Genomic DNA, 25,019 nt, shown 5'->3' with positions numbered 1-25,019 from the left:
GAAATGTCAGTACCGTGCCCTATCCAGTCAGTCAGATAAGGAATTCCATTATGATTTTCAACTGTAAAGACCATATCATTATCATAATTCTGGAGCAGTTCTCCTCAGCCAAACACCCTGGTACAGACATCACCAGCTTCAGTTTCAGTTTCTCAACTGAGGAGGCGTCACTGCGTCCGGGACAAATCCACATACCCTACCGTGACACCGGATCCGTCTGCCAGGCAGATCAGTGCCTGACCAGCAGCATAACCCAACGCGCTTTGTCAGACCCGAGTTGAGTGCACTGGCAGGCCGGCATAATCATATAATTATTCAACAACTTGAGCAGTTTCACCAGAGATGTCTACGAAAGATCCTCAGCATAAAGTGGCAAGACAGGGTCTCCAACCTCCGCCCAGGTCCTAGCGGAGAGGAGCGGCCTGCCCAGCATCGAAAGCCTGCTGATCCAGTGCCAGCTACGCTAGACAGGACACGTTGTCCGCATGACAGACAGCAGGATCCCGAAGATGCTGGTGTATGGCCAGCTGAAGGAAGGCCACCGCAAACTTGGAAGACCCTGCAAGCGCTTCAAGGACACCTTGAAGACAACCTCAAAGCCTGTGACATAGACATCGCTTCCTGGGAAACTGGTGCCCTTGACCGCTCTCGCTGTAGGATGCTGTGCTCTAGTGGCATAAAGACATTTGAAAACAGAACGCTGGCCATTAAGGAGAAGCAGGAAGACTGCCCAGTGGAGGCAGTCTAAAGAACAGCTGCGGCAGCACTGAGGATCACCAGGCAGTACGAGAAGATGGCCAAGAGGACGAATCAAAGCCATTCAAAATGACATCGAAATAATGGGAAACACTTGAACTGTGGCCGCGCGGCCGGCGAACTGAACCAAATCGTAGCTCAACTGAGTTATATGTTCTGTATATAATATGTAGGCCCTATGATAGTCATCAGTTTCCGACTCCACATGACAAAGGAGGCAACTGCTGTTCTAATTCTCTTGGCTTTAATTTGATTATAGTGGACGAGAGTGCATGCATGTCAGTCTTGCCCATCAGTTGATGTTACATCCCTAGTCTCTCGACCAAGACTGACTCGAGGGTTTTAGGACAGTCGCCGGATCAACATTAGGATCAGTGGCTGGACATGGCTGGACAAGATTTTGTTGTTGCATGATAATGACCCATGTTTTCATATAAACGAAAAACCGACTAGCCCCCAATTCAGTGACTTGAGGGCTGCACGGTTCTAATTAAACTCAGTGCCGGGAGCCACTGAGTGTAGTACGTCGATCTTGCCTCCTATAACTAGTTTTAGAGTCAAAGTCCTTCAGTTCACAATGCGTCATCCCGTCCACAAAATAGCATCCAAGAACCTGATATATTTGACTGAGTAATTGTTCAACTGTAAATTTCAGTTTATTTTATTTTATTTAAATAACAAAACCGACAAAATTCAAAACCAAAGCAAAAGAACCCACCTAGAAACTGGGGCGCCGGGGGGTACTACTTAGTAACACTGACTCACACACACACACACACACACACACACACACACACACACACACACACACACACACACACACACACACACTCACACAAACACACATACTGACACACACACCGTGACACACACAAAAGGAAAAAAAAACGAAGAAAGATAACGGGCTGAAAATGAAGCAGAAACAAACAGCAACAACAGATACTCATAACATTAACTCTGCTAATCGTCATATGAGTCACTCAGTTGATCAACTTAGTTCTGATTTTCCGCAACTCCGAAAGCAGTCTACTTCACGGCCGCCTCAGTTGTCACTGAAAGTACGAACGATCCATATATAGGTAGCTGCATATATATGAAATTAATTATTACTGGAATAGCGCTTATCAGTTACTGATGAATCTGCAGTCGGTGTACTCAGTATAATTTATCATGGTTCAGACAGGTCCGTCGGTTCAGAAATTGAATGCATCTTCCACTGGCCCGTGAGGCTCACGGTCCCGGCCGCCTCCGAGTCGGTCCGTCGTTGGAGGCACTGAATTGAAATCACATACAGGCACACCGCGAACTGACAAACTAAAATGCACGCACGCACACCCATACACACGCACCCATAGACAAAGACCATTATCGCAAGTGTTTTTTTTATTTTTTTTATATACGGTTCTGGGAGAACCATTGAGAATGCGACTATGATGGGGTGAAGCGTATATAATTATATATCTTTTTTTTTTTAATGGACACTCCCGAGAACAATACCAAGACAGTATTTATTGCTGGCAGTAAGAACTTTTGACGTCTATGTCAAATCTACCATCGGCGTTCCAGCTGAACGCCCAGTTCATTGTCATTTTTGGTAACTTTCCATTTTCTGGATCCAGGCCTCGCGCTTTTCAGAACACGTGACGTAGAAAAATCGAAAGGATATGACGAACACAAATATGCAGCGGATGCACGAATGCAAATCGATTAGTGTTCAACTTATGTTCTTTTCTGTGTTCATGAAAATGCGACGGTTAATGGTTGTTTCGTGTTAGGCTGGTTGTTGGAGCTGCATTTTCGGTGTAAAATTAGAATGCGATTTGCAGAATTCGGAATTAAGAAAATCAACAGAAAAGCACCAGAGATTGTATCCCTTCGAGCCTATCGTGCCTGAAGTCTCTTCCCCCTTTAGCCCGACATGTTGTATTCTTAGTGCTGGCTCAATTTGAGCCAAACTTTCGGGGGTTTGTTGCACTTCTTTTCTCTGTTAGCACTTACAAAAGGTAAAAAGGGGGCTTCTCTTCGTTTGTGGACAGAAAATACCACTCGACGTTTAGAGGATACGAAGAAAACTGTTGTGCTTTCGAGAGGTCATGGCCTCAAAGCTTTAGTGAAGGAGAGACGAACCATATTCGATTCTGAACGTCGGTTATGTTCGCCACTTCAGAAACGTCAGTATTTTAAAGGTACAGTGACACGACAGTAACGCAGTGTATTTTTGTTGTGTCTGTTGTTGGTCATTGTATTATTACGTTTTCTCTTTTTCTTCTGTCAAAGTAAAGAGCCATGTGAGCATGTCTAATAACTCAGGTAACAAAACAAACGAACAAGAACTGAAGAAGCACGTTGAACGGCCTCGACATACAATCGTAACATGCGACTCGTTGAGAGATTTATATAAGAACGTGATATCAGTCCCCATATCCTCAGCATTTGTGAATTATGAAACAAATGATTAAAATGTGTGTGTGTGTGTGTGTGTGTGTGTGTGTGTGTGTATACAGTGTTTGTGTGTGCCTTAGTGTGTGTGTGTGTGTGTGTGTGTGTGTGTGTGTAACAAACGTGAGTGTGTGTGTGTGTGTGTGTGTGTGTGATATTGCAGCTTTACTGGAAAAAAGATTGGTTACAGTCAAAAGCTTGGATAACAGTAAGTGTTGCATATTAAGCAATGAAAAAAAAAAAGAAAAAAAAAGTCATGGTTTACTTTGGAAGTAATTGGTCATCCTTTGCCTAGTTATGTCACAACTGTTATCAACCAATCAAGTGTTAAACGTTTTCATTACAACAATGCTACTTTTGCATTGTTATTGGTTTCTGATTTTTGTTTTGGGAAACATGTTAGTACACAGTATATATATATGTTATATATGAATGAATTATTGTTTTCACACACACATGGCATGAGCATCAAGAACACAGCCATGAACAGAAAAATATACATATGTAGTACAACACATGCACACGTGCGCGTGTGCTCACATGCAAACACATGCAGACACAGACACACAACACACACACGCGCACGTGCAGACAGACGCACACACACACACACACACACACACACACACACACACACACACACGCACACACACACACAGGTATGTGAGTTTCAAGTATCACGTTTTGATCATATAAATCCTTTAACTTCTATTAGACTAGAGTATGGAGGACTGCTGCAAAATACACACACACACACACACACACACACACACGTTGGTGCACATGCATACACATGATGTGTTTTTTATGCAAATGAAAAATAATGATGTACACACACAACTGTACAAACACTGATACAGTGACACATGTGTACAAAAACACACACACACCTCCCTCGAGTTGTACTTGTAGTATGGATGTTAATCTTCCTATGGGTTGTAAAATAAGACTCAAGTTTTATTTTCGACTAACTTTTTCTAAACTTTCTCCATTTGATGTTTTTATAGACTCTGCAGTCATTTTTGGTATTATAGTAGTACCCTTATTCTTCCTGGTTAGCCAGTGAACTGATGTCCTGTGTCGTGTTTGCAAAATGCACTTTGCTGGCAGGCGTTAAAGAACACAAGACACTAAGTAATTCATCCCAGTCAAAATATGCTAAAAACAAAAACAAAAAAATGCATGCACATAAAAACAAGTTGAAATGTATTGATTTGCTGTCCATAAGGCCTTTCTCAAGGCCTGAATAAGCGCGTTGGGTTACGCTGCTGGTCAGGCATCTGCTTGGCAGATGTGGTGTAGTATATATATGTATAAATTTGTCCGAACGCAGTGACGCCTCCTTGAGCTACTGAAACTGAAACCATAAGAGAGTGACTCTATTTTCAGAGAAATCTTTTTTATCTGGTATAATGCAATGGTATACACAATGAAATCGGAAAATGGAAGGATAACATTGCAAAAATAGTGCACTGTGTACAAGTCCATGTTCTTTTAGTCACATTGTGTATGTTTGTTCTTTAACCAGCTGTTTTTCAATTGATATAGATTGTGATGAAAAGAGCCTTAGAATAAGTCCTATGAGTAATCATCTGATTTTCTGCTTTGTGATATATTTTGAATCTTCAGTTACAATTTACAGTATTCTGTTGTTCTCTTTTTTTTCTTTCGTTTTTTTCCTTTTTAAAATTTTTTTTTAATGTTCTTTAGACTTCAGAGCAACAACAGTCATGTGTTTATTCGTGCACACGTGTACATGTATACATGCAGAAATACTAGCTATAGATTGGAATGTGTGTGCATGTGTGTGTGTGTGTGTGAGAGAGAGAGAGGTGAAATAATGAAAATTTTGAATTATTTTGACCTTGACCTTAATGCTCACAGATTCTGAGATTGTACATGGGGCCCAATATGCACCCCCAACCTTACCTCCCCAACCCCCCTCCAAGGTTTCTCTTTGAACTTGACAAGGGTTATCAAAACTAGGCCTATGTTCTCATTTTCTGCATGACCTGACCAAAGGTCAAGGACACTTACCACCTGCAGTTATGATCTATTTATAGGCTCATGTCATGCTTTCCCAGTTGTGTCCCTTTACTAAGTTTTGTGCCTGGACTGTTGATCTGAATCATTTACAGTGTTCAGTCTCTTTGGTGACTTTAATCATTGAGTTTGAAATGACATATTTCATAAAACATTGTTACCAGTGTCTGTTAGTTTTAAGCATCATTAAGACAGAACTTGACTACGTGAGACTAATTGTGTTGTTGTTGTTTGTGTGCGTGCGTGCGTGCGTGCGTGCGTGTGTGTGTGTGTGTGTGTGTGTGATATTTTTGCTGTCAATTTTGAACAAAAATAAAAAGTTTGATTTATCAGAAATTCGAGAAAATTCTATACGGAATTGCAAAATGATCATGTGCAATATAATAATGCTATGAAAAATAGTCAGTGCATTTTTACATTATGAAAAAAAAAGAACTTTAAAACTAATTTGGAAGATAAACATGTATACATGATAATTTATAAATCATTGGCCAGGCCATTGGCTTTTCTCTGTCATTGGACCTTATACTTGAAAAAAGCATTCCTCTTTTCTCTGCTTTCACAGGTCTTTCATATGTGGCCTACCTCTTTCCGATTCATATGTGGCCTACCTCTTTCTGATTCATATGTGGCCTACCTCTTTCCGGAATTGATCCTCACTCCCCTCCCTCTTCCATCTAGATATGTTTTCTCAAGGTAGCCTGCTGCCTGCATAATCATAATGATTTTAATCTTCAGCTTTCATTCCTTTGATTCAGAGATCTGTTTACATATATGCGTGTGAATGTCTGGTGGAAAAGTACTTTGATAATTTTGTCTCTGCTCAAGATTCAGCACAATAACTTATACATGTATATTATTATTGTAAATTCATTATTGAAATTATATTTCTAATCTACCAAAACGTTATTCAAGAGGAGTTCAGATTTCTTTTCCCTCTGTGTGTTTCAGTTAGATATGTGAGAAAACGTTCAACAGTTTCAATGTTGTGTCGTAAAACATTTTATTCATGGCTGGACAAGATATTGTTGTTGCATGATAATGACCCATGTTTTAAAAGAAATATGTACATGAACTGATGCAGACCCTAAAAAAAAAAAAAATCATGTTTTGTGATGCTTTGTTTCAGGACTTGACACCCAGTCCTCCAATGCAAGAAGTCCCTCCTAATTACGTCCAAGCCAGTGCATTCAGTAATTTTAAGAAGATTAAGTTAGAGGCAGGAGCTTTGAAACAGAATGTAGTTCAGGGTCGAGCAGCTTCCCCAATTCATCTTCACGATCACTTCAGCATCACTTCCCATCAGCAGTCTCTGCGTTCCCACAATGGGAATGAACTGTCAGAATTCGAGGGGCTACGCCATCAGACGTTCAACACCCACCACAGTTCCGCAGCAGCAGCTTCTTCATCTTCCCAGAAAATACTGGTCTCCTCAAGCAGCCACCATCGCGTTGGTGGCATTAAGCGAAAGATTGACGAGTTAAATGTATCAGTACCCATGCAGCTGACTGACACCCACGCCATTTCCAGCGAGGATGAGTGTGCCAAGACCACCGCTGCCACGGCAACGGTCAACCCCGCTGCCGCCGCCACCACCACAACCACCACCACCTCCAAGAACACGACGACCAGCTCGTCCAACAGCGAGGGGGACTACCACCTGGTGCAGCATGAGGTGCTGTACTCCATGACCAATGCCTACGAGGTGCTGGAGTTCCTGGGGAGGGGCACCTTCGGGCAGGTGTGCAAATGCTGGAAGAAGGGCACCAACGAGATAGTGGCCATCAAGATCCTCAAGAACCACCCGTCCTACGCCCGCCAGGGGCAGATCGAGGTGTCCATCTTGCAGCGCCTCAGCCAGGAGAGCGCCGATGACTACAACTTTGTGCGGGCCTTTGAGTGCTTCCAGCACAAGAACCACACCTGCCTTGTGTTTGAGATGCTTGAGCAGAACCTGTACGACTTCCTCAAGCAGAACAAGTTCCAGCCCCTGCCCCTCAAGTACATCCGTCCAATCACGCAGCAGGTGCTGACGGCCCTGCGCAAGCTGAAGCAGCTGGGGTTGATCCATGCCGACCTCAAGCCCGAGAACATCATGCTGGTGGACCCTGCTCGCTTCCCCTACAGGGTGAAGGTGATCGACTTCGGCTCGGCCAGTCACGTGTCCAAGGCCATGTGCTCGACCTACCTGCAGTCGCGCTACTACAGGTGAGACTTTTGTGTCCTTACCAACAGTACAAGTTTATTGTTTGCTCATAGTGTGAGTGAATGAGTGAGTGAGAGAGATGAGCGAATGAGTAAGGGACGGAGATTGATTGACTGAGTGAGGCCAACAGGCAGGCAGGCAGGCAGGCAGGCAGAGATCAGATAACAAACTGAAGTTTATGGCTTGTGCATGAGTATTGGACCTGATTAGTTTGTTCTCCCATGGTCGTAAGACAGTTTTGTAGATATTATGAAAAACTATAAATCAACAGTTAGTACAAATATCAGATGAAAAATAACATTCACAACAATTTACATTGCCGAAATGTCAGTTCTAGATTCTTCGTTATACATAGAATGATAAAGATTTGAAAATGGTGCATTGAATTGGAAAAAAAAAAACAAGAAAAAAACCAAACATGAGTGTCAACTTATTAGATGCTCGAGGCATACATGTATTGTTGTGTGACAGAGACTTAATAGCAAAGATTCGGTAACACAGACCCACATTGTGTGTGTTTGTCAGCATCTTGAATCAGATTGTAAAGAAATGTAATGTGAAGCTGTACATTGATTTTTCACACTGTTCACACCAACCGGCAGACAGACAATGAATCAGACAGACAGACAAAGTAAATCCTGTTTAAATCTTTCATGCATGGATGCACTCTCTACCTGTCGGATAATAGTTTGGCTTTGACTAGTCTGAGATTGGAAGTGTTGGTATACAAAGATGTCAACTGTCATGATTTCACTGTATTTTGTTATGCTCGATCACAGTTTGTTCCGATGTTCAACTACATAGCATGGGCATGGTCACATGCTTTCTTGTCATAACAGCACCCAGACTCTCTGGACCTATTGATCGCGAGGCTAGGGCAGTCACTACTAACATTGGTCTCACCTGAGCTCATCACGTGCATGTTTACATTGAAACAGCATTGAGTGGACCAATCAGCTTATGGCTAAATCAAGTTCTGTCTTGGTCAAAGACCATCTGTGCCCAATGGATTAAGCTATTGAGTGTTTGTTTGCTTTGTAGAAAAAAAATGTACATTTGCTGATGCGACTCAGAGTCCGAGTCCAAGTGTTCTGACCAAACTCAAAATGTTCCTACCAACTTTCCTGATTGTTCCTACAGACACTTGACAGGGGCTGGCATCTCTGGGTAGGGTCCTTCACTCTTTGCTGGACCTGTTTCTTACTTCGGTGATTGCTGTTAATGACATAGTCGCGATTGTCATAATGCCAACAGGCTTTCCTTTTAAGCTCCTGTGACCTGCTTTGACTTGCTTAGTCAGTTAGTGAGAGGGATAATTGACACCTTGCCTGCCGGAGAGAACTGCTCATGATAATAACAATTAACATGAGTTCACTAATTGTACTGTGCATTCCTTTTTTTTTTTTCCCCATGAAAGCCAAGAACTGGGATAGGACTGGGTGAAAATTATGTCCAGGACTTCAGTAGTTGCATGATTAACAACCCTGTCAGACTACTAGTTCTAAAACAGTTGTATCCATTGGAGCAAACACTTTGCAGAGTATCCAAGGGATTATTCTATTTGGGAAGCAGAATTGGTTGTCATGCAGTTTGACTTGATGTGGAAATATGAGGGGGTGATTTGGGCTCAGACCATTGTTTTTATTTTTATTTTTATTTTTTATTTATTTTTTTTATTTTTTAAGAGAGGGAGAGACTCACGAGAGAGAGAGAGAGAGAGTGAGAGAGAGGAGCAAGAATACAAATTTAGTGGGTCACCAGGTTTGAGCAGGTGTTGGTAATGATTTCAAGCTGGTGTACCAAGTTAATGGCATTGTACATTTAAGTGCTTGAACAGTGTGAGTGGGCTTTGTGTGTGTGAGTGGGTTTGTGTGTGTGTGTGTGTGTGTGTGTGCATGCACATGTGAATGTGTGTAGTGTTTGTGTACACACATGTGACTGTGTCAGTGTGTATGTGGAAAGGGGATTATCTGTACTTGTTTGTTTGCTTGTAGACACTAATTTGAATCATGTTTTAAAGAAATGTAGTGGGAAGCTGTACATGACCTTTTTTTTTTTTTTTTTTTTTTTTACAGCAGTACCATTGATGATTAAATCAGGGCATATGTGTGTGTTGGTTACTAATTTAGTATACAGTGTAGCCCCTTCCACCACCTCTGAAATTGAGTATGGTTGCCTATGGCAAGGTACAAATAGTCATGAATACGCTTGTATAGAAAGCCCACTGGTTATTTAAGTGCAGTTAACATGGGAGTCGCAGCCCACAAATACAGAAGAAGAAACTCCATGTAATGTAAATTTTGTAAGTTCTGGTACAAATATACTGAATCAGTATTAAGTGATGTGGATTATGATAATAAATTAAAATACAATGTAGGGGGGAAAAGATTATCTATACAGAATATACATGAGCGTACAGATGATAGACAATTGAGCTTTGAACAAAAGCTTTCGTTTTTAAATGATGATAACTAACCACTGGGTTTTGTTTTGACTCTTGAGCTGAAAACAGTGCTAAACTGTGTAGAGTTCCGTTCTGCCAACTATTTTGCTGTGTTTGGTGCTGTATGGGTGTGTAAAGTGCATTTCAATGAATTAAGAGGGCAGTGATCAACTGAAAGGATGCTGACCTGTGGTGAAGAGACGTGCCATGTGTTCTGCTGTATATTAAAGTGCTGTTCAACAAAACAGTGGACCGGAATGTCTTAGCTAAAAAAGAATGTTGAACTGTAGGGAAGTGATTATATTTATAGTGTCGTGCTGTGTTCCTGCTGTTGTAGCTATCAGTATTGACAAGACGAAAACCCAAGAGAGTCTCGGTCCTTTAAAAGAGCGGTGGCCTGGCGGCAGTGTGTCTGCAGCCTCTTAATTGGCAGTGCTTCAGGCAAAGTTGTTTGCGCTCCTGGCTCTTCCTGCCATCTGGGTGTGCGTTTGAACTGAACAGAGTTTAGAACCCTCTGAACTGGTTGCCTCTTTCCCCGCTTTCCCTGCCCCTCCTATATATCTTGTCAGGGGGTTTGCAAGGTTTCTGGGGTTTGTGCGTTTGTGTGCCACTGTGCTCACTTTTTGCATAATCTGTAGAGGTCTCAGTTGTTACTTTTTTGTGTTTGTTTGTTTTTGGCATGGTTTGTCTTATGTGTATAGGAATGAGTTTGCTTGTGTGTGTGTGTGTGTGTGTGTGTGTGTGTGTGTGTCTCTCACACACACACACAGGCAGACAGAGTGTGTGCATGTGGTGTGTGGGTGCATCATTTGGTGCAATATTACTTTATTAGTGAATGTGTGGTTCAGTGGTTGTATACAAATGTTTCTGTGTGGGTCAAATTATGTTTAGTAATAGTATGCACACACATTGTCTTTGTGTAGGGGTGTGTGTATCCATGTGTGTGCATGTACTTGTGCTTAATTGTGTGTGTGTGTGTGTGTGTGTGTGTGTGTGTGTGTGTGTGTGTGTGTGCCTTGTGTTTGTACAGTTCGTGCTATTAAATTTGAATATGTGTTAGTGCTGGTGTGGTTGAAACAATTAAGGAGGGGGTATTTCTGTAACAGTATAACTATAAGGCAATGGGGATGGTGGTGATGGCACAGAAGGTGGTTGGAAAACTAAAACCAAGTATTAAAGAAAATTTACAGAAAAAAATGTGGAGGGGAAGCAGAAGTGTGTAAGACTGGTTGCATTCAATGATTATGTAAAACATTGAGAAAACTGGGCCTGTATCTGATGATACCTTTTATGCCAACATTTAGTGCATGCATGCATGCATTGATCAATACATTTGTATGTGTGTGCGTTTGTGTGTGTGTGTGTGTGTGTGTGTACGTGCATGCATGCATGAATGGGTATACATGCGTGTGCATGCATGCACATAGTGTGTATAATTTGTGTGTTCATGAGAGTGCATGTGTACACACACATGCATACTCACATGTGTATGTGTGTGTGTGTGTGTGTGTTCGTACTCTTGTTTGTCCTGGACCTTTGCATTTTGACATTTTCGTGAAGTCTGATTAAGCATGTATTTGGCACATCGACCATTAAACCTTTCCACATAACTAGGTTAAACTTCAGACTGTTGCCGAAGCCACGGATAAGGCTAATCAACATAAATGGCATACTTTATGACATGATTGATTGAACGATTCATGTTCATGTTCATGAATTTGGCTGTCTGTGAATGCATACTGATAGTGAGTCATCTGTTTACATGGTAAAATTTTATATAAAAATAAAAGGTCATATTGAATTGCTTTCATTTAATAATAATTACTAGGCAGTTTGTATGAATGATCTTTCCCCCCAAGCTGTTCCTTTTTTCCCCCCCTTTGGTTGTTTACACTTGTTCATTTTCTTTGATTAAAAAAAGTGTACCATTTGTTGTTCAGGCATACTCAAGACTGAGCTTTTCTTTCAAGCACTCACAGAACTTGTACAGTTTTGTTTGAAACCTCTGGTCTGTAGCATAGGCCAAGACATATATACATGTATGTATACAGATGCATAGTTTCCCTACAATCTGGAATTTATGTAAGATGGTGACTGAGACAGGTATGGTACTGTCATACTATACGTTATATGTTTTTGGAATTTATCAGATATATTGACGGGCGCAATAGCCGAGTGGTTAAAGCGTTGGACTGTCAATCTGAGGGTCCCGGGTTCGAATCACAGTGACGGCGCCTGGTGGGTAAAGGGTGGAGATTTTTACGATCTTCCAGGTCAACATATGTGCAGACCTGCTAGTGCCTGAACCCCCTTCGTGTGTGTATGCAAGCAGAAGATCAAATACGCACATTAAAGATCCTGTAATCCATGTCAGCGTTGAGTGGGTTATGGAAACAAGAACATACCCAGCATGCACACCCCCGAAAACGGAGTATGGCTGCCTACATGGCGGGGTAAAGACGGTCATACACGTAAAAGCCCACTCGTGTGCATACGAGTGAACGCAGAAGAAGAAGAAGAAGAAGAAGAAGCAGATCAGATATATCATGATGTAGAAACTGGAATAGAAAGGGTTACAAAAACAAGGACAGGGATGCTGAAGTGGCCAGTACAGCAATAGTTTGCTGTCAGAAGTGGATGAGTGAGGGTGGTACTAGTAGCCCCCCCCCAGTGCTAAGAGTAAGAGCAGAAGTGTCCACTGGAGGCAGTAACTAGAGTGTCGTGAACACTCAATTGAACACTCAATAAGTGAAAGTGTGGTATGGGAATTTCAGGATTGCCCAAGTATAGCAGACCAGGGCTGAAGAAATTTGGCAGGCAAATTGCAGGGAAAGTGCAGCTTTATTGGGTTTGGGGTTTCCATAACAAGTGAACTGGAAAAGAAAAGATTCTGATAGGAGTGCCCTAACATTGCTCATTTGTGTGTGTGTAGCCTTAAGTTTTATGCCTAGTTGCACTCTAGTCTAAGTGATATCTGTGGTTTGTGTGTGTGTGTGTGTGTGTGTGTGTGTGTGTGCGCGCGCGCGCTTGCGTGTGTGTACCAGTAACCCCCATCTCCTTCCCATCTGATCCTTTTTTAGTTAACATTTTTTAAAACAATTTATTTGTTCATTTATTGATTTATTTATTATTTTGCTTTGAATTAGTAGGAATCACACATGGGCCATAAAGTTGATTAACCAATTAAGGCTTTGCCTCTGTAAAAAGTTAATTTTTTCCCTTCATTTACATCTATCGTATTTATGTTGTATAAATTAAAACTATAAATCATCAAATGGATACATGCATATTTTACACTTGAGCTTCTCTAGGACTGTAACCTTGTCCAACAACAGGAAACCTATATATATATTTATTTATATTATTATTTCTCTCCTATTTGTCCTGAGCACTATTGCTTTTCTCAAGTGCTTCCCTCTTTTTGCACTTTCCCTTTCCCTCTCTCCCCTGCCCTTTGGTATTTTGGAGACAACTTGTTCCAATGATGGAGGCATGAACTGTCAAAAAAAAAAAAAAAAAAAAAAGAAAAAAAGAAAGCAGCAGGTATTTCATGATTTCCAAAGCAGCCTAGTATGAGGGAGGAACATACCCATAGTAGTGGTGTTTTTTTTTTGTGGTTTTCAATTTTCATCCAGTGTGGTGGTGAGGTGACCTGTTTTGAACAACTGCAGTCGTGTTCTCTCTCTCTCTCGTGATGCAAGCTTGCAAGTTGCGTACAACATAACATGTGTCGTGCACATGTTTAGAACTCCCAGTTTTATAATTGCCACATTGAGTCACAGTTTTCCAACATTGTTTTTTTTTTTTTTTTTTTTACTGAATTGCGTTTGTTTTTTTTAACTGAATTGCGTCTGAATTCTGACAGACGTTGCACAAGTTTATGTAAGAAAAAAAGAAGAAAAAAAATTATTGTAAATTGGCCAGCTGCAAACAAGTGATCTTCAGGCTTAACACTCAGAATAGTTGCACAAGATGCGCTGATGAAAAAAAAAAAAAGAAGAAAAAAAGTTAATAATTTAAGTAAATCTAAAGCCACTGGAGATTTGTAAAGATCGAAAAAATGAACATTTTATTTCTTAGTTTTACATAGTTTGTCATTGAAAACAAGTGAAAATGATTGTAAATTACAATTTGAATGTACATAAGATTGTTCATGCTGGAAAGTAACAAAATATTTGTCCATGCAGGGGCATATCATTTATCAGTATGTTTTTGTAAAACTGTGCAGATTTAAAAACAAATAATCCATATAAACGTGTGTTTTTTTTTTTTTTATTGCTAAGTCTAACTCTTTTTAAGATCATCAACAGGTCGACTGGAGTGGATGTCCTTAATTTTCACCAGAGTATGGTGGGGGTGGTGGTTTCACTAAAAACTGCAGAGGACATGTCGGGGAGGTGTGGTGACATTGGGGAGATTTCAGTCATTCACTCACTCCCCAGCAGCAGTCGGTCATCAGGCCCCACAGTGGAGGTGGTGGCAGGAGTTATGGCCGGAGGGACGTGATTAGTTGCCCACTCTTGAGCCGCCTGGCTTCTCTCTTGAGGGGGCAAGGGGGGGACGCTTTGCCTCTCTCTCTCTCTGTCTCTCTCGTTCTCTCTGACTCTCTCTGTGCCTCGCTGTCTCTCTTTCGGTCTCTTCCTCTGTCTTTGTCTATCTGTCTCTGTTTCTGTCTCTGTCTGTCTCTGTTTCTGTCTGTCTGTCTCTCTTTCACTCTCTCTCTTTCTTGGGGGGTGGGGGTGACTGGCTGAAGGGGGCTAAAAGTGTGAGGGAGTAAGAGGGAGAATGAAGGAGGGTGCTGGACAGGAGGGAGGGTTGGGGGGTAGGGGGGAGGGGGGAAGACCTGGGCAGGCCCCCTCAGGCGCTCTCTGTCTCAGGCTCATTATTGATCAGCTGGCGTCAGGACCAGCAGACAATTGGGCATGGCATGGTGGCGTGGTGTGGTGTGGTGGATGGTTGTGGGCTCTCCCTCTCCTGTGAACTTAGGATGGAGGCAAGAAGGTGTGTCTTCCCTCCTCTTCTTCTTCTTCTTCTTTCTCTCTCACTTTTTTTTAAGGAAAGATTGGTGCGAGTTGTTGAAGCAAGCCTTGTCTGGACTTCTTCCCTTGCCCTTTGCTGTCTTGTCTTACTGCTTTTTGTTGTTGTTGTTGTTGTTGCTTTTTCTGTCGGATGTTCTACAAACCTCTTTTCTTCTGTGTGTCTCAGACAGACTCTCCCACTTATATTCATTTTTGACTCACTTGTGTAAACAAAGTGAGTCTATGTTTTAACCCGGTATTTGGTTGTCTCTGTGTGTGTGTGTGTGTGTGTCCGTGGTAAACTTTAACATTGACATTTTCTCTGCAAATACTTTGTCAGTTGACAACAAATTAGGCATAAAAATAGGAAAAATTCAGTTCTTTCCAGCCAGTCATCTTGTTTAAAACAATATTGCACCTCTGGGATGGGCACAAAAAAAAGAAAAAAAAAAAGAAGCCTAATTATATGCAAACTGCATTTACTGTTATATTGATATTTTTTGTATTCTCTAAACTTGGCACTTTGATCTGATATTCTGACCCAACAAAAAGAGCAGTCATTATTATCATTTTTTGTTCAAACAGGAACTTCTTTTGCTAAGCATGGAAGTTTTATTTATTTTGCAAACGTTTTGGTGCAGATACTAAAAAAAAAAGAAGGGAAATTACTCTGTAATTAATGCTAGGGGACTTAATTTGCTTTAAACTGATCTTTCTCATCTTAAACATTACATTTTGAAATTATACTCAATACATAAAAAGCTTGGATTTTTTTTAAAAAGTGTATCACAAGTGAGTCTTGAAGGCCTTGCCTCTCTTGTCTTTTCTGTCCTGTGGTCAAGCAAATGTCCTATGGGCAAACTTTGCTTTGGAGTGGACTGTTGTTCACAGAGAGTACCAGGTCTCTTTACGCACTTGTCTGGCTTGCAGGGAGTCAGGTTTTGACTGGTTCTGAACAAGCTGTCGTCAGCACTCACAGGTGTCTTGGGGCATTCCTGTTGTGGTATGGTTTTTGTTGTTGTTAAAGAGCTGCTTTGTCCTTCAGGTTATGAAGTTTTGTTGTTAAAAAAAGTTGTATAGAACTTCTGATAACTGATCGTATGAGAGAGGGAATGTGTGTACATGCTCTGTGTGTGTGTGTGTGTGTGTGTGTGTGTGTGTGTGTGTGTGTGTGTGACTCAGAGAGAGAGAGAGAGAGAGGGATTTGTGTGTGAATGTATGATACGTGTGCTTGCTGATCGTCAAGGTGTGCCTGTGAATGGCTTGTGTCTAGGAGCAACACAGGTGGGCGGTATCATCAGATTGCTGAAGGATTATTTTTGCTTTGCTTGTTTGACCTCAACTTGCAGAAAAGAGATTAATCACTGGAAGGGTACAATACCTACGTGTACGGACCTGTCATTTGTGCTTGTGTACTTTAACTACAGCTCTGTTCGTCAGTGGAACACTGCATACAGTGTGCAAAATGAAACACTCCCTGCCAGTTCCCCCCCCCACACCCCCCCACCACCCACACACACGCTCACGCACACAGGCTCACGCGCGTGGTGCACACACGTACACACATTCTGTCTCTCTCTCTTTTTCTCTCTCATTCTCTGTCCCTCTCCCTACCTGTTTAGGCAATCTGTTAGCTTATCAAATGCCACAGTTAGTCGGTACTAGTAAACTGGGTTGTCAACACTGTCCTTAACACACATTTTATTACCTCAGCTCTGCTTGTATTGTTTTGTAGCAAGAGAAATTTCACTATTTTTAATACATATTTTCTGACATACATATTAAAAAAAAAAAAAAAAAAAAAGAAAAAGAAAGAAAAACAACAACAGCATGCTGTGCAGGGAATGTCACATACTTTCTGTTTGCTGAGGTCTTTTGACATTTAGAATAATAATTCTAGCTGTTTGTCCTGACCAATGTAGCTCAAGCCAGACAGAGTGAAACCCTATGCCTGCAAACAGAAACATGCATAGTTATTTATTTATTTATTTATTTATTTTTATGTGTGCTGACTTGCAGAAACTCCTGTTCGAAGAAAAGGTGTTGCAGCTGGCTGCTGCTTAAATTCCTGTTTGTGCTGATGATGTTTAAAATGTGCTGATGATTTTGTGTTTGTATTTGTATTTCTTTTTATCACAACAGATTTCTCTGTGTGAAATTCGGGCTGCTCTCCCCAGGGAGAGCGCGTCGCTACACTACAGCGCCACCCTTTTTTTTTCTTTTTTTTTTTTCCTGCATGCAGTTTTATTTGTTTTTCCTATCGATGTGGATTTTTCTACAGAATTTTGCCAGGAACAACCCTTTTGTTGCCGTGGGTTCTTTTACGTGCGCTAAGAGCATGCTGCACACGGGACCTCGGTTTATCGTCTCATCCGAATGACTAGCGTCCAGACCACCACTCAAGGTCTAGTGGAGGGGGAGAAAATATCGGCGGCTGAACAGTGATTTGAACCAGCGCGCTCAGATTCTCTCGCTTCCTAGGCGGACGCGTTACCTCTAGGCCATCACTCCACTGTTGATTGTTTCACCACCTTGTTCAACTCCAGATGCTCTTCAAACAGATTTTTGTAGTGTGTTAGTTTGTAAGCAGATTTTGGTTCAACAAATTAAACAACCATTTCTTTGAAAAAAACTGTCGTATCTGCTTTCCAGCACACACAGAGGCTTCCACCAAAACAGCTCCTAAGTCATCATAACATGTTGACGGGTGCAATAGCCGAGTGGTTAAAGCGTTGGACTTTAAGTTTGAGGGTCTCGGGTTTGAATCTCTGTAACGGCGCCTGGTGGGTAAAGGGTGGAGATTTTTCCGATATTCCAGGTCAACATATGTGCAGACCTGCTTGTGCCTGAACCCCCTTCATGTGTATGCACAAGCAGAAGATCAAATACGCACGTTAAAGATCCTGTAATCCATGTCAGCGTTCGGTGGGTTATGGAAACAAGAACATACCCAGCATGCACACCCCCGAAAGCGGAGTATGGCTGCCTGCATGGCGGGGTAAAAACGGTCATACATGTAAAAACCCACTCGTGTACATGCGAGTGAACGTAGGAGTTGCAGCCCACGGACACAGAAGAAGAAGAAGAAGAAGAAGATCATAACATGTTCACAGAGGAATTACACAACACTTAGACTTAACAAAATAAAACACACATTATCGTAAATGTAAGTAATTTCATTGCTGACTCTTGTTTATGGGGTCTGTCAGCTCAGTCCTGAGGACAGTTAGATAACGCAGGGTGGGAGATGAGTTTTCAGACTGCAGCATGAGAGAGAGAGAGTTGATTAGAATGGCTCTCTGAATTAAAATATTGATCTGTAGATGTTCTTGGTTCCTTGATATTCATTTTTTTTTAATTTTAATTTTTTTTTTTTTAGTTTCCATGGCAGTGCGAGTTAAAAAAAAAAAAAAAAAAAAAAGGGAGGAAATACCCTTTTTGATCAACACTGACAACAGCTCCCAAAAGATTTATTTCTTTGAAACAAAATTTTACAAATGCTGTGCACATAAAAGGAGACAGTGGTGGGTGTGACAGTGTGTTGGGGGTGCAGAGGAGGGGGGAGGGGGGATTTATTTCTATTTAAAGAGAGAGGCAGAGAGAGGGAGCAAGAGAGCATGAATGCACAATTTTCATTATTAAGCATACATCATTGCATCATGCATGTATGCTTTTTTTCATAGACTGGTCCAGCCTTTGAAAACAGACAAAATAGAAATAAACAGTTGATAGTAATAATAATAATACTAAAAGAAAGGAGAGAGAGAGAGAATTATTGAGAGAGAGAGAGAGAGAGAGAGAGAGAGAGAGAGAGAGAGATGTCATTGTTCAGGAATGTTGTAGGATATGAGACTATAAGTAGATGTGCAGAATTCAACATACTACCATCTTGAAAGTACATTGCTTGTGCTTCTCCATCCCATCCCATTAAAAGAAGAAAAAAAGATTTAGATATATATATATATATTATTAAAAAACAATTATTATTATTATTTTTTTTGTTTTTGTTTTTTTTGTCAGAGCACTGTTCTATGGATTTTCAAATATTCCCCCCCCCCCCCCACCCCCTGTAACAGCTGTCATCTATGTCATTTCTCTGTGGGAAATCCCATCAAGTTGCTCTTTCCTTCAGTCTGGTTTGACCAGTTCCTGTGGGTGTGGGCTGGGTGTGTGTGTACATTGGTTTTTTTTATTTTTTTTTTACACATCTTTAGAAACAGAGAGTGGTTTTGATGGAAAAAGAAAGAAAGAAAGAAAGAAAGGCATGGATTGGATTAGAGTTGGAGCTAATTGAATGAAGGGGTTAGAATGAGTTGGATGTGTGAGAGTATGTGTGTGTGTGTGTGTGTGATTGTGTATACATGCATGTAAGTGTGTATATATATGTGTGTGCGTGTGTGGGGGGGTGGGGTGATGGGGGTGGGGGTGGGGATGCACGTGCATCTATGAATGACTGTATCAGTGACAGTGTGTTTGTGTGCTTGCATGCATGCACGCAGTGTGGTTTTTCATGTGCTGCGAATCCATAGAAAATAAAAGACATGTTTTGACAAGGGAATGTCAGACGTGAGCCAGAAAAACAAAACAAAAAAGCAACTTATGTGTTTCTCAGGGCCCCGACTTCTCTACCTTAGTGTCTGCCAGTCTGTGTATACTAATGTAGATCTATGCATGCGTCTGTTCCAAACACCACTTTTCTAAAGCTGGCATGCATCCACTCAGTGATTGATTTAAAAAAAAAAAAAAGCCACACATTGTTTCTTTTGTAGGCATCAGACAAGCCATCTTTTTTTCATCCCCCCCCCCCCCCACCCTAAAGAAGCATTCTGATTGAGTGACAGAAATCAAATAATTCCCTGTCGGTTCTACCACCACTGGTCTGAACAAAGAAGTGGGAAGAGGAATATATATATATATATATATATATATATATATATATATATATATATATTATATATATGTATTGTTTTGCTTTGGAACATGATTTGTTGAGGGTTTTGAAGTGGCAGGAGCCATTACTCCAGCCACCTGTCTCCCGGATGTTTGTTCATATGCATGGCCGGGCGGACCAAGTCTGGAGAGCAGACAAACCGAAATAAACAAAAAACACCCTCTCTGTCTGTCTGTCTGTCTGTCTGTATCTCTCTCTGTATATAATATGAACAGAGGTAAGTTTTTTGTTGTTGTGTGTGTGTGTGTGTTTTTTGTGGGTTTTTTTTTTCTTCACCACACTAACCCTTTCCGTTTTGCATTCAACACACTTGCTCTACCTGTTGCTCTACCTGGATGGAAAATATGTGTGCACACACAGACATTCACATGTATGCATACTTTTTGTATATATAGATGTATACATGTAAGCTTGGTCATGCACACCTGCATAGTACACAGGTGCTTACATGGAGCACTTGCACACACATACTGGTGCAGACGTATATATATATATATATATATATATATATATATATATACATATACACACATACATGTATGTTTACTGGGGACGATCATGCATGCAAGCTTGTCCATGCACATGCGTGCAAGGTTTTTTTGAGTGCCTAGTTGCTGCTTAGTATTTTTGCAGTTCAGTGTATACCCACAATTATGTGGAGTGATGGCTTAGGCTAGAGGTGACGCATCCGCCTAGGAAGCGAGAGAATCTGAGCGCGCTGGTTCGAATCACGGCTCAGCTGCCGATATTTTCTCCCCCCCCTACTAGACCTTGAGTGGTGGTCTGGACTCTAGTCATTCGGATGAGACGATAAACTGAGGTCCCGTGTGCAGCTTGCACTTTGCGCACGTAAAAGAACCCACGGCAACAAAAGGGTTGTTCCTGGCAAAATTCTGTAGAAAAATCTACTTTGATAGGAAAAACAAATAAAACTGCACACAGGAAAAATTAAAAAAAATATGGGTGGCGCTGTAGTGTAGCGACGTGCTCTCCCTGGGGAGAGCAGCCTGAATTTCACACAGAGAAATCTGTTGTGATAAAAAGAAGTACAAATACAAATACAAATTGGACCAAATCAACCCACCCACACACAAAAGAGGATATCTGTCTGTAGGTCTGTCTGTGTACAGATCTAAAGATACATCTACAGGTATTTCTAATACTCTATATGTCATGATCTAGATATATGGCATGCTTCCCATCGCTCCCCCCTCCCCCCACACTTGCTCTTTGTAATATTGTACCTGTCTGTGTCTTTCTCAACCGTTCCAACACAATATAATCCCCCTCCACACACACACACACACACACACACAGCCGCACACACACAGACGCACACACACAGACACACACACATCCCCCACCCCCATCCCCCACCCAACACACATGCGCACACACATCCCCCACATCCCCCTCACCACCCCCAACACTCACATACATTCACCCCCAACTCGCACACACACACATACACACACACACACACTGACATACATCCATACCCCCTCTCTCTCTCTCACATACACACACACACACACACACACACACACACACACCTCCCCCTTTCACACACACATACACCCACCCCCCACCCCACCCCCACCTAAATTCTCTCCCCTGAACACACCTTTTCACTGTCTGTGTTCCCCTGTGGGTCACCCCCCCCCCCCACACACACACACCCCCATCCCCCTAAGGGGAGAGGAGCTGTGAGCAGGCCTAATGATGCTTGTTGCCCAGTGAAAATAGACCTGTTTGTCTTGCTGCTGGGCGCTGGCAGTGCAGGGATTCCTGGGCTGGAGAGAGTAGAGTGTCTGTGCAGTGGCTTGTGTGGGAGGAGGAAGGGGGGGGGGAGGTGAGAAGGAGGAGGGGGGGGGGGGGCAGGGAGAGAGAGAGAGGGATGCTCCAGCCTGAATGTTGTTGTCATGAATTGTGCTGTATGGTATTGTGTTGTATTGAATGGTATTGTGTTGTATTGAATGGTATTGTGTTGTTTTGAACTTGTGTTGTTTTGTATTTGTATTACATTGCATTGTGTTGCGTTGTATTGAACGGTATTCATATTCAGTGTTGTATCGATCTCTTTGTCAGATCAGTTTTCTGTGAAATTCAGGCTACTCTTCCTGGGGAGAGTGCATTGCTATACAAGTGAAGTGGAGGTGGGGGAGGGGTGGAGAGTGGAGTAGGCGGAGGGGTGGAGATTGCGAGTGTGAAGTGGAGTAGGGGGAGAGGTGGAGATTGTGAGTGTGAAGTGGAGTAGGGGGAGGGGTGGAGATTGTGAGTGTGAAGTGGAGTAGGGGGAGAGGTGGAGATTGTGAGTGTGAAGTGGAGTAGGGGGAGGGGTGGAGATTGTGAGTGTGAAGTGGAGTAGGGGGAGGGGTGGAGATTGTGAGTGTGAAGTGGAGTGGGGGGAGCGGTGGAGATTGTGAGTGTGAAGTGGAGTAGGGGGAGGGGTGGAGATTGTGAGTGTGAAGTGGAGTAGGGGGAGGGGTGGAGATTGTGAGTGTGAAGTGGAGTAGGCGGAGGGGTGGAGATTGTGAGTGTGAAGTGGAGTAGGCGGAGGGGTGGAGATTGTGAGTGTGAAGTGGAGTAAGGGGAGGGATGGAGATTGTGAGTGTGAAGTGGAGTAGGGGGAGGGATGGAGATTGTGAGTGTGAAGTGGAGTAGGGGGAGGGATGGAGATTGTGAGTGTGAAGTGGAGTAGGGGGAGGGGTGGAGATTGTGAGTGTGAAGTGGAGTGGGGGGAGAGGTGGAGATTGTGAGTGTGAAGTGGAGTAGGGGGAGAGGTGGAGATTGTGAGTGTGAAGTGGAGTGGGGGGAGGGGTGATCATGGTTTTAAATGCAGTCTTTCTTGCTTTTCTTTCTGTGAATTAAAAACAAACAACAACAACAACAACAACAAAACCACATAAAAAAAACCCTGTCTCCATTTCTTTCTTTTTCTGCTATTTTTGTCTTGTCTCTTTTTCTTTTGAGCATGGTCTGGTAACACTTTGACCCCCCCCCCCCCCCCCCCCCGGCCTGTCCCCTCCCCCTTCTTTTCTCTGTTTTTCTTACTTCCTGTCCGACCCCCCCACACAAACATATCACACTCCCACTACCCCCACCCCTTCCCTGTCTTGGGTAAACTTTTCGGGATATTTTCAGAACATTTGAAAATGACTTCATTTCAGGTGCTGTACACAACTAATGATTTTAGTCCAGACCAGAGAGAATTCTAATGGGGAGTCGGAATGAGACCGGAGAGACAGCAGCTGGCATTGTCTAGACAGGTCTCCAGACAAATGGGTTACGTTGTAATTGAGTCAAAACAATGCGAAACTGTTCAAAAAAAAAAAAAAAAAAAGAAAAAAAAAAAAAGGACGATGACGAAGAAAAAGAAAGAAACCAGTCGACTGGTGGCCGACTTGTGATAAATCTGACTGGGAGATCATTTCTGTCATTTCTGCCTGCTGAAATTAAGGAGTGAAAATGTTTTCAAATGCAAAATTGGGGTTGGGTGGGGGTTGGGGTGGGGGTTGGGTGTGGAGATTCTGAAACGAAGTTGAGTAATGCTTGCAAACATGATGTAGTTAGTGGAGAGTGCCAAGCTTCTTGTTTTGGCCGCACTACACAAGGGAGGTCATGGTGGTTGTTCATCTGACTCGTGCCTTTGACTCTGGCTCCACGCTTTTTTTTCGTTTCTCGATTTGAGCTGGTTGAAGACGGAAAAAGAAGAAAAGCGGTGAGATGGAAGTGATGATAATGGTGATAGCTGGTGAAAATGATTTTAACAGATCTTGGCTGGAGACTAGTAGTAAAACTTTCCTAGGATTCTGATGGTATTTTGTGTGTGTGTGTGTGTGTGTGTTTTGGTGGAGCAGAATTTTCTTCAGTTTTGTTGTTGTTGCTACTTGAGTACTTTTCTTATGGTATTTTTTGTGTGTTTAAGTAGAGTATAGAATTTTCTTTTTTTGTTGTTGTTGTTGTTGTGCTTGTAGTGGTAAGTAGTTTTCTGATTGCTTAACTTCGCCATTTGTAACAAGAAATCAGATGGAGCTGAGCTGAGAGTTATGGTAACCTATTCGTGCGTGCATGCTCATGCATGCATCACGAACACATAAAAATGTGCGAGTGCGCACACACACACACACACACAGGGTAGGTATGGGTAATTGTGAACGATCCAGTCGAAGCGACCAGCTCAACGTGTGTACTGTAAAGATAATATGTCATACGATAGTCAAATGTAGTTCTTTTGTTTTTGAAGGCTTTCTCTGACCGGTTGCACCAGGAAAGCTGTGTCTGCTCATTCTGTTCAACGTTTTGTTGACGTTTGAAATTAAATTGCGAATGATGGCTTTGGGTACATGTAGACAATTAAAACAGAAGCAGATCTTTAACTCATTAGACATAACATATTATTGGAACATCACACCAGCCTGTTGTATTGTTGGTTTTTATCACATGTGCACGCAAGCACACAGACAGACATTTAAACACACACACCGCACACCGCACACAAACACATCCTTCTGAGAGAGCTCAGTAACTGTGCAGCATTGTTCGCAATAGACTCATGTCAAAATATTGATTCCTGTCGAAACTGATGTTCTGATCTGTCACCAACATGCTTTCTCAAATTCTCCCAGCACTGGTAATGCGCATTCATTATCTGCATATCCGATCAAATAAAACTATTTTAAACTCTGTCGAAGTTCAAGTCCTACAACTTGCTTCCCTTGATTTTAGGATTTTGAGAGAACGTTTATAACCATGGTCGGCAGTGGTGTGAGAAGAGAAGAAATAGCGTGGAAATAGCCAGAAATAGCTGATGTTTGACTGGTTCTTTGAAATGGATATTCATTAAGGTATTAGGAAAAGGTTGAAGCAGATGTTAAATTGCGAAATGCAGTTGTTAAGAACGCTTTGAAGTGGGGCAGTATACAAATTTTTCACAATTACATGCTGTTCACAGTTACCCATACCTACCCTATATAATTTGATACATACATATTTGCAAATGCACATGCAAACCCCCCCCCCCCCCCCCCACACACACACACACACACACACATACACACATACACGCGCTCGCACACACACACACACACCAGCGATTCAAGCTTGTGTTATGTAGTTTTTCCTTTCATTGTGTGTGTGTGTGTGTGGGGGTGGGGGGGGGGG

At 42.1% G+C, this 25,019-nt stretch overlaps 1 protein-coding gene across 2 annotated transcripts in view; it reads left to right on the top strand.

The window, feature by feature from the left end:
• Nucleotides 1–2,675: 2,675 nt before the first annotated feature.
• Nucleotides 2,676–25,019, top strand: part of LOC143286753 (uncharacterized) — an 85,811-nt gene continuing 63,467 nt past the window's right edge. For both annotated transcript variants that reach the window (XM_076594488.1, XM_076594487.1), the window contains exons 1-2: nucleotides 2,676–2,942; nucleotides 6,368–7,446. In XM_076594488.1, coding sequence (XP_076450603.1) covers nucleotides 6,389–7,446 — 1,058 coding nt within the window. In that variant the 5' untranslated portion in view covers nucleotides 2,676–2,942; nucleotides 6,368–6,388. The remainder of the gene's footprint in view (nucleotides 2,943–6,367; nucleotides 7,447–25,019) is intronic.

The sequence above is a fragment of the Babylonia areolata genome, chromosome 10 (genome assembly GCF_041734735.1).
Source record: "Babylonia areolata isolate BAREFJ2019XMU chromosome 10, ASM4173473v1, whole genome shotgun sequence".
In the NCBI taxonomy this organism is placed as follows: domain Eukaryota; kingdom Metazoa; phylum Mollusca; class Gastropoda; order Neogastropoda; family Buccinidae; genus Babylonia; species Babylonia areolata.
Note: the sequence above shows the minus strand (reverse complement) of the source record. Positions and strands in the feature narration are given on the sequence as shown.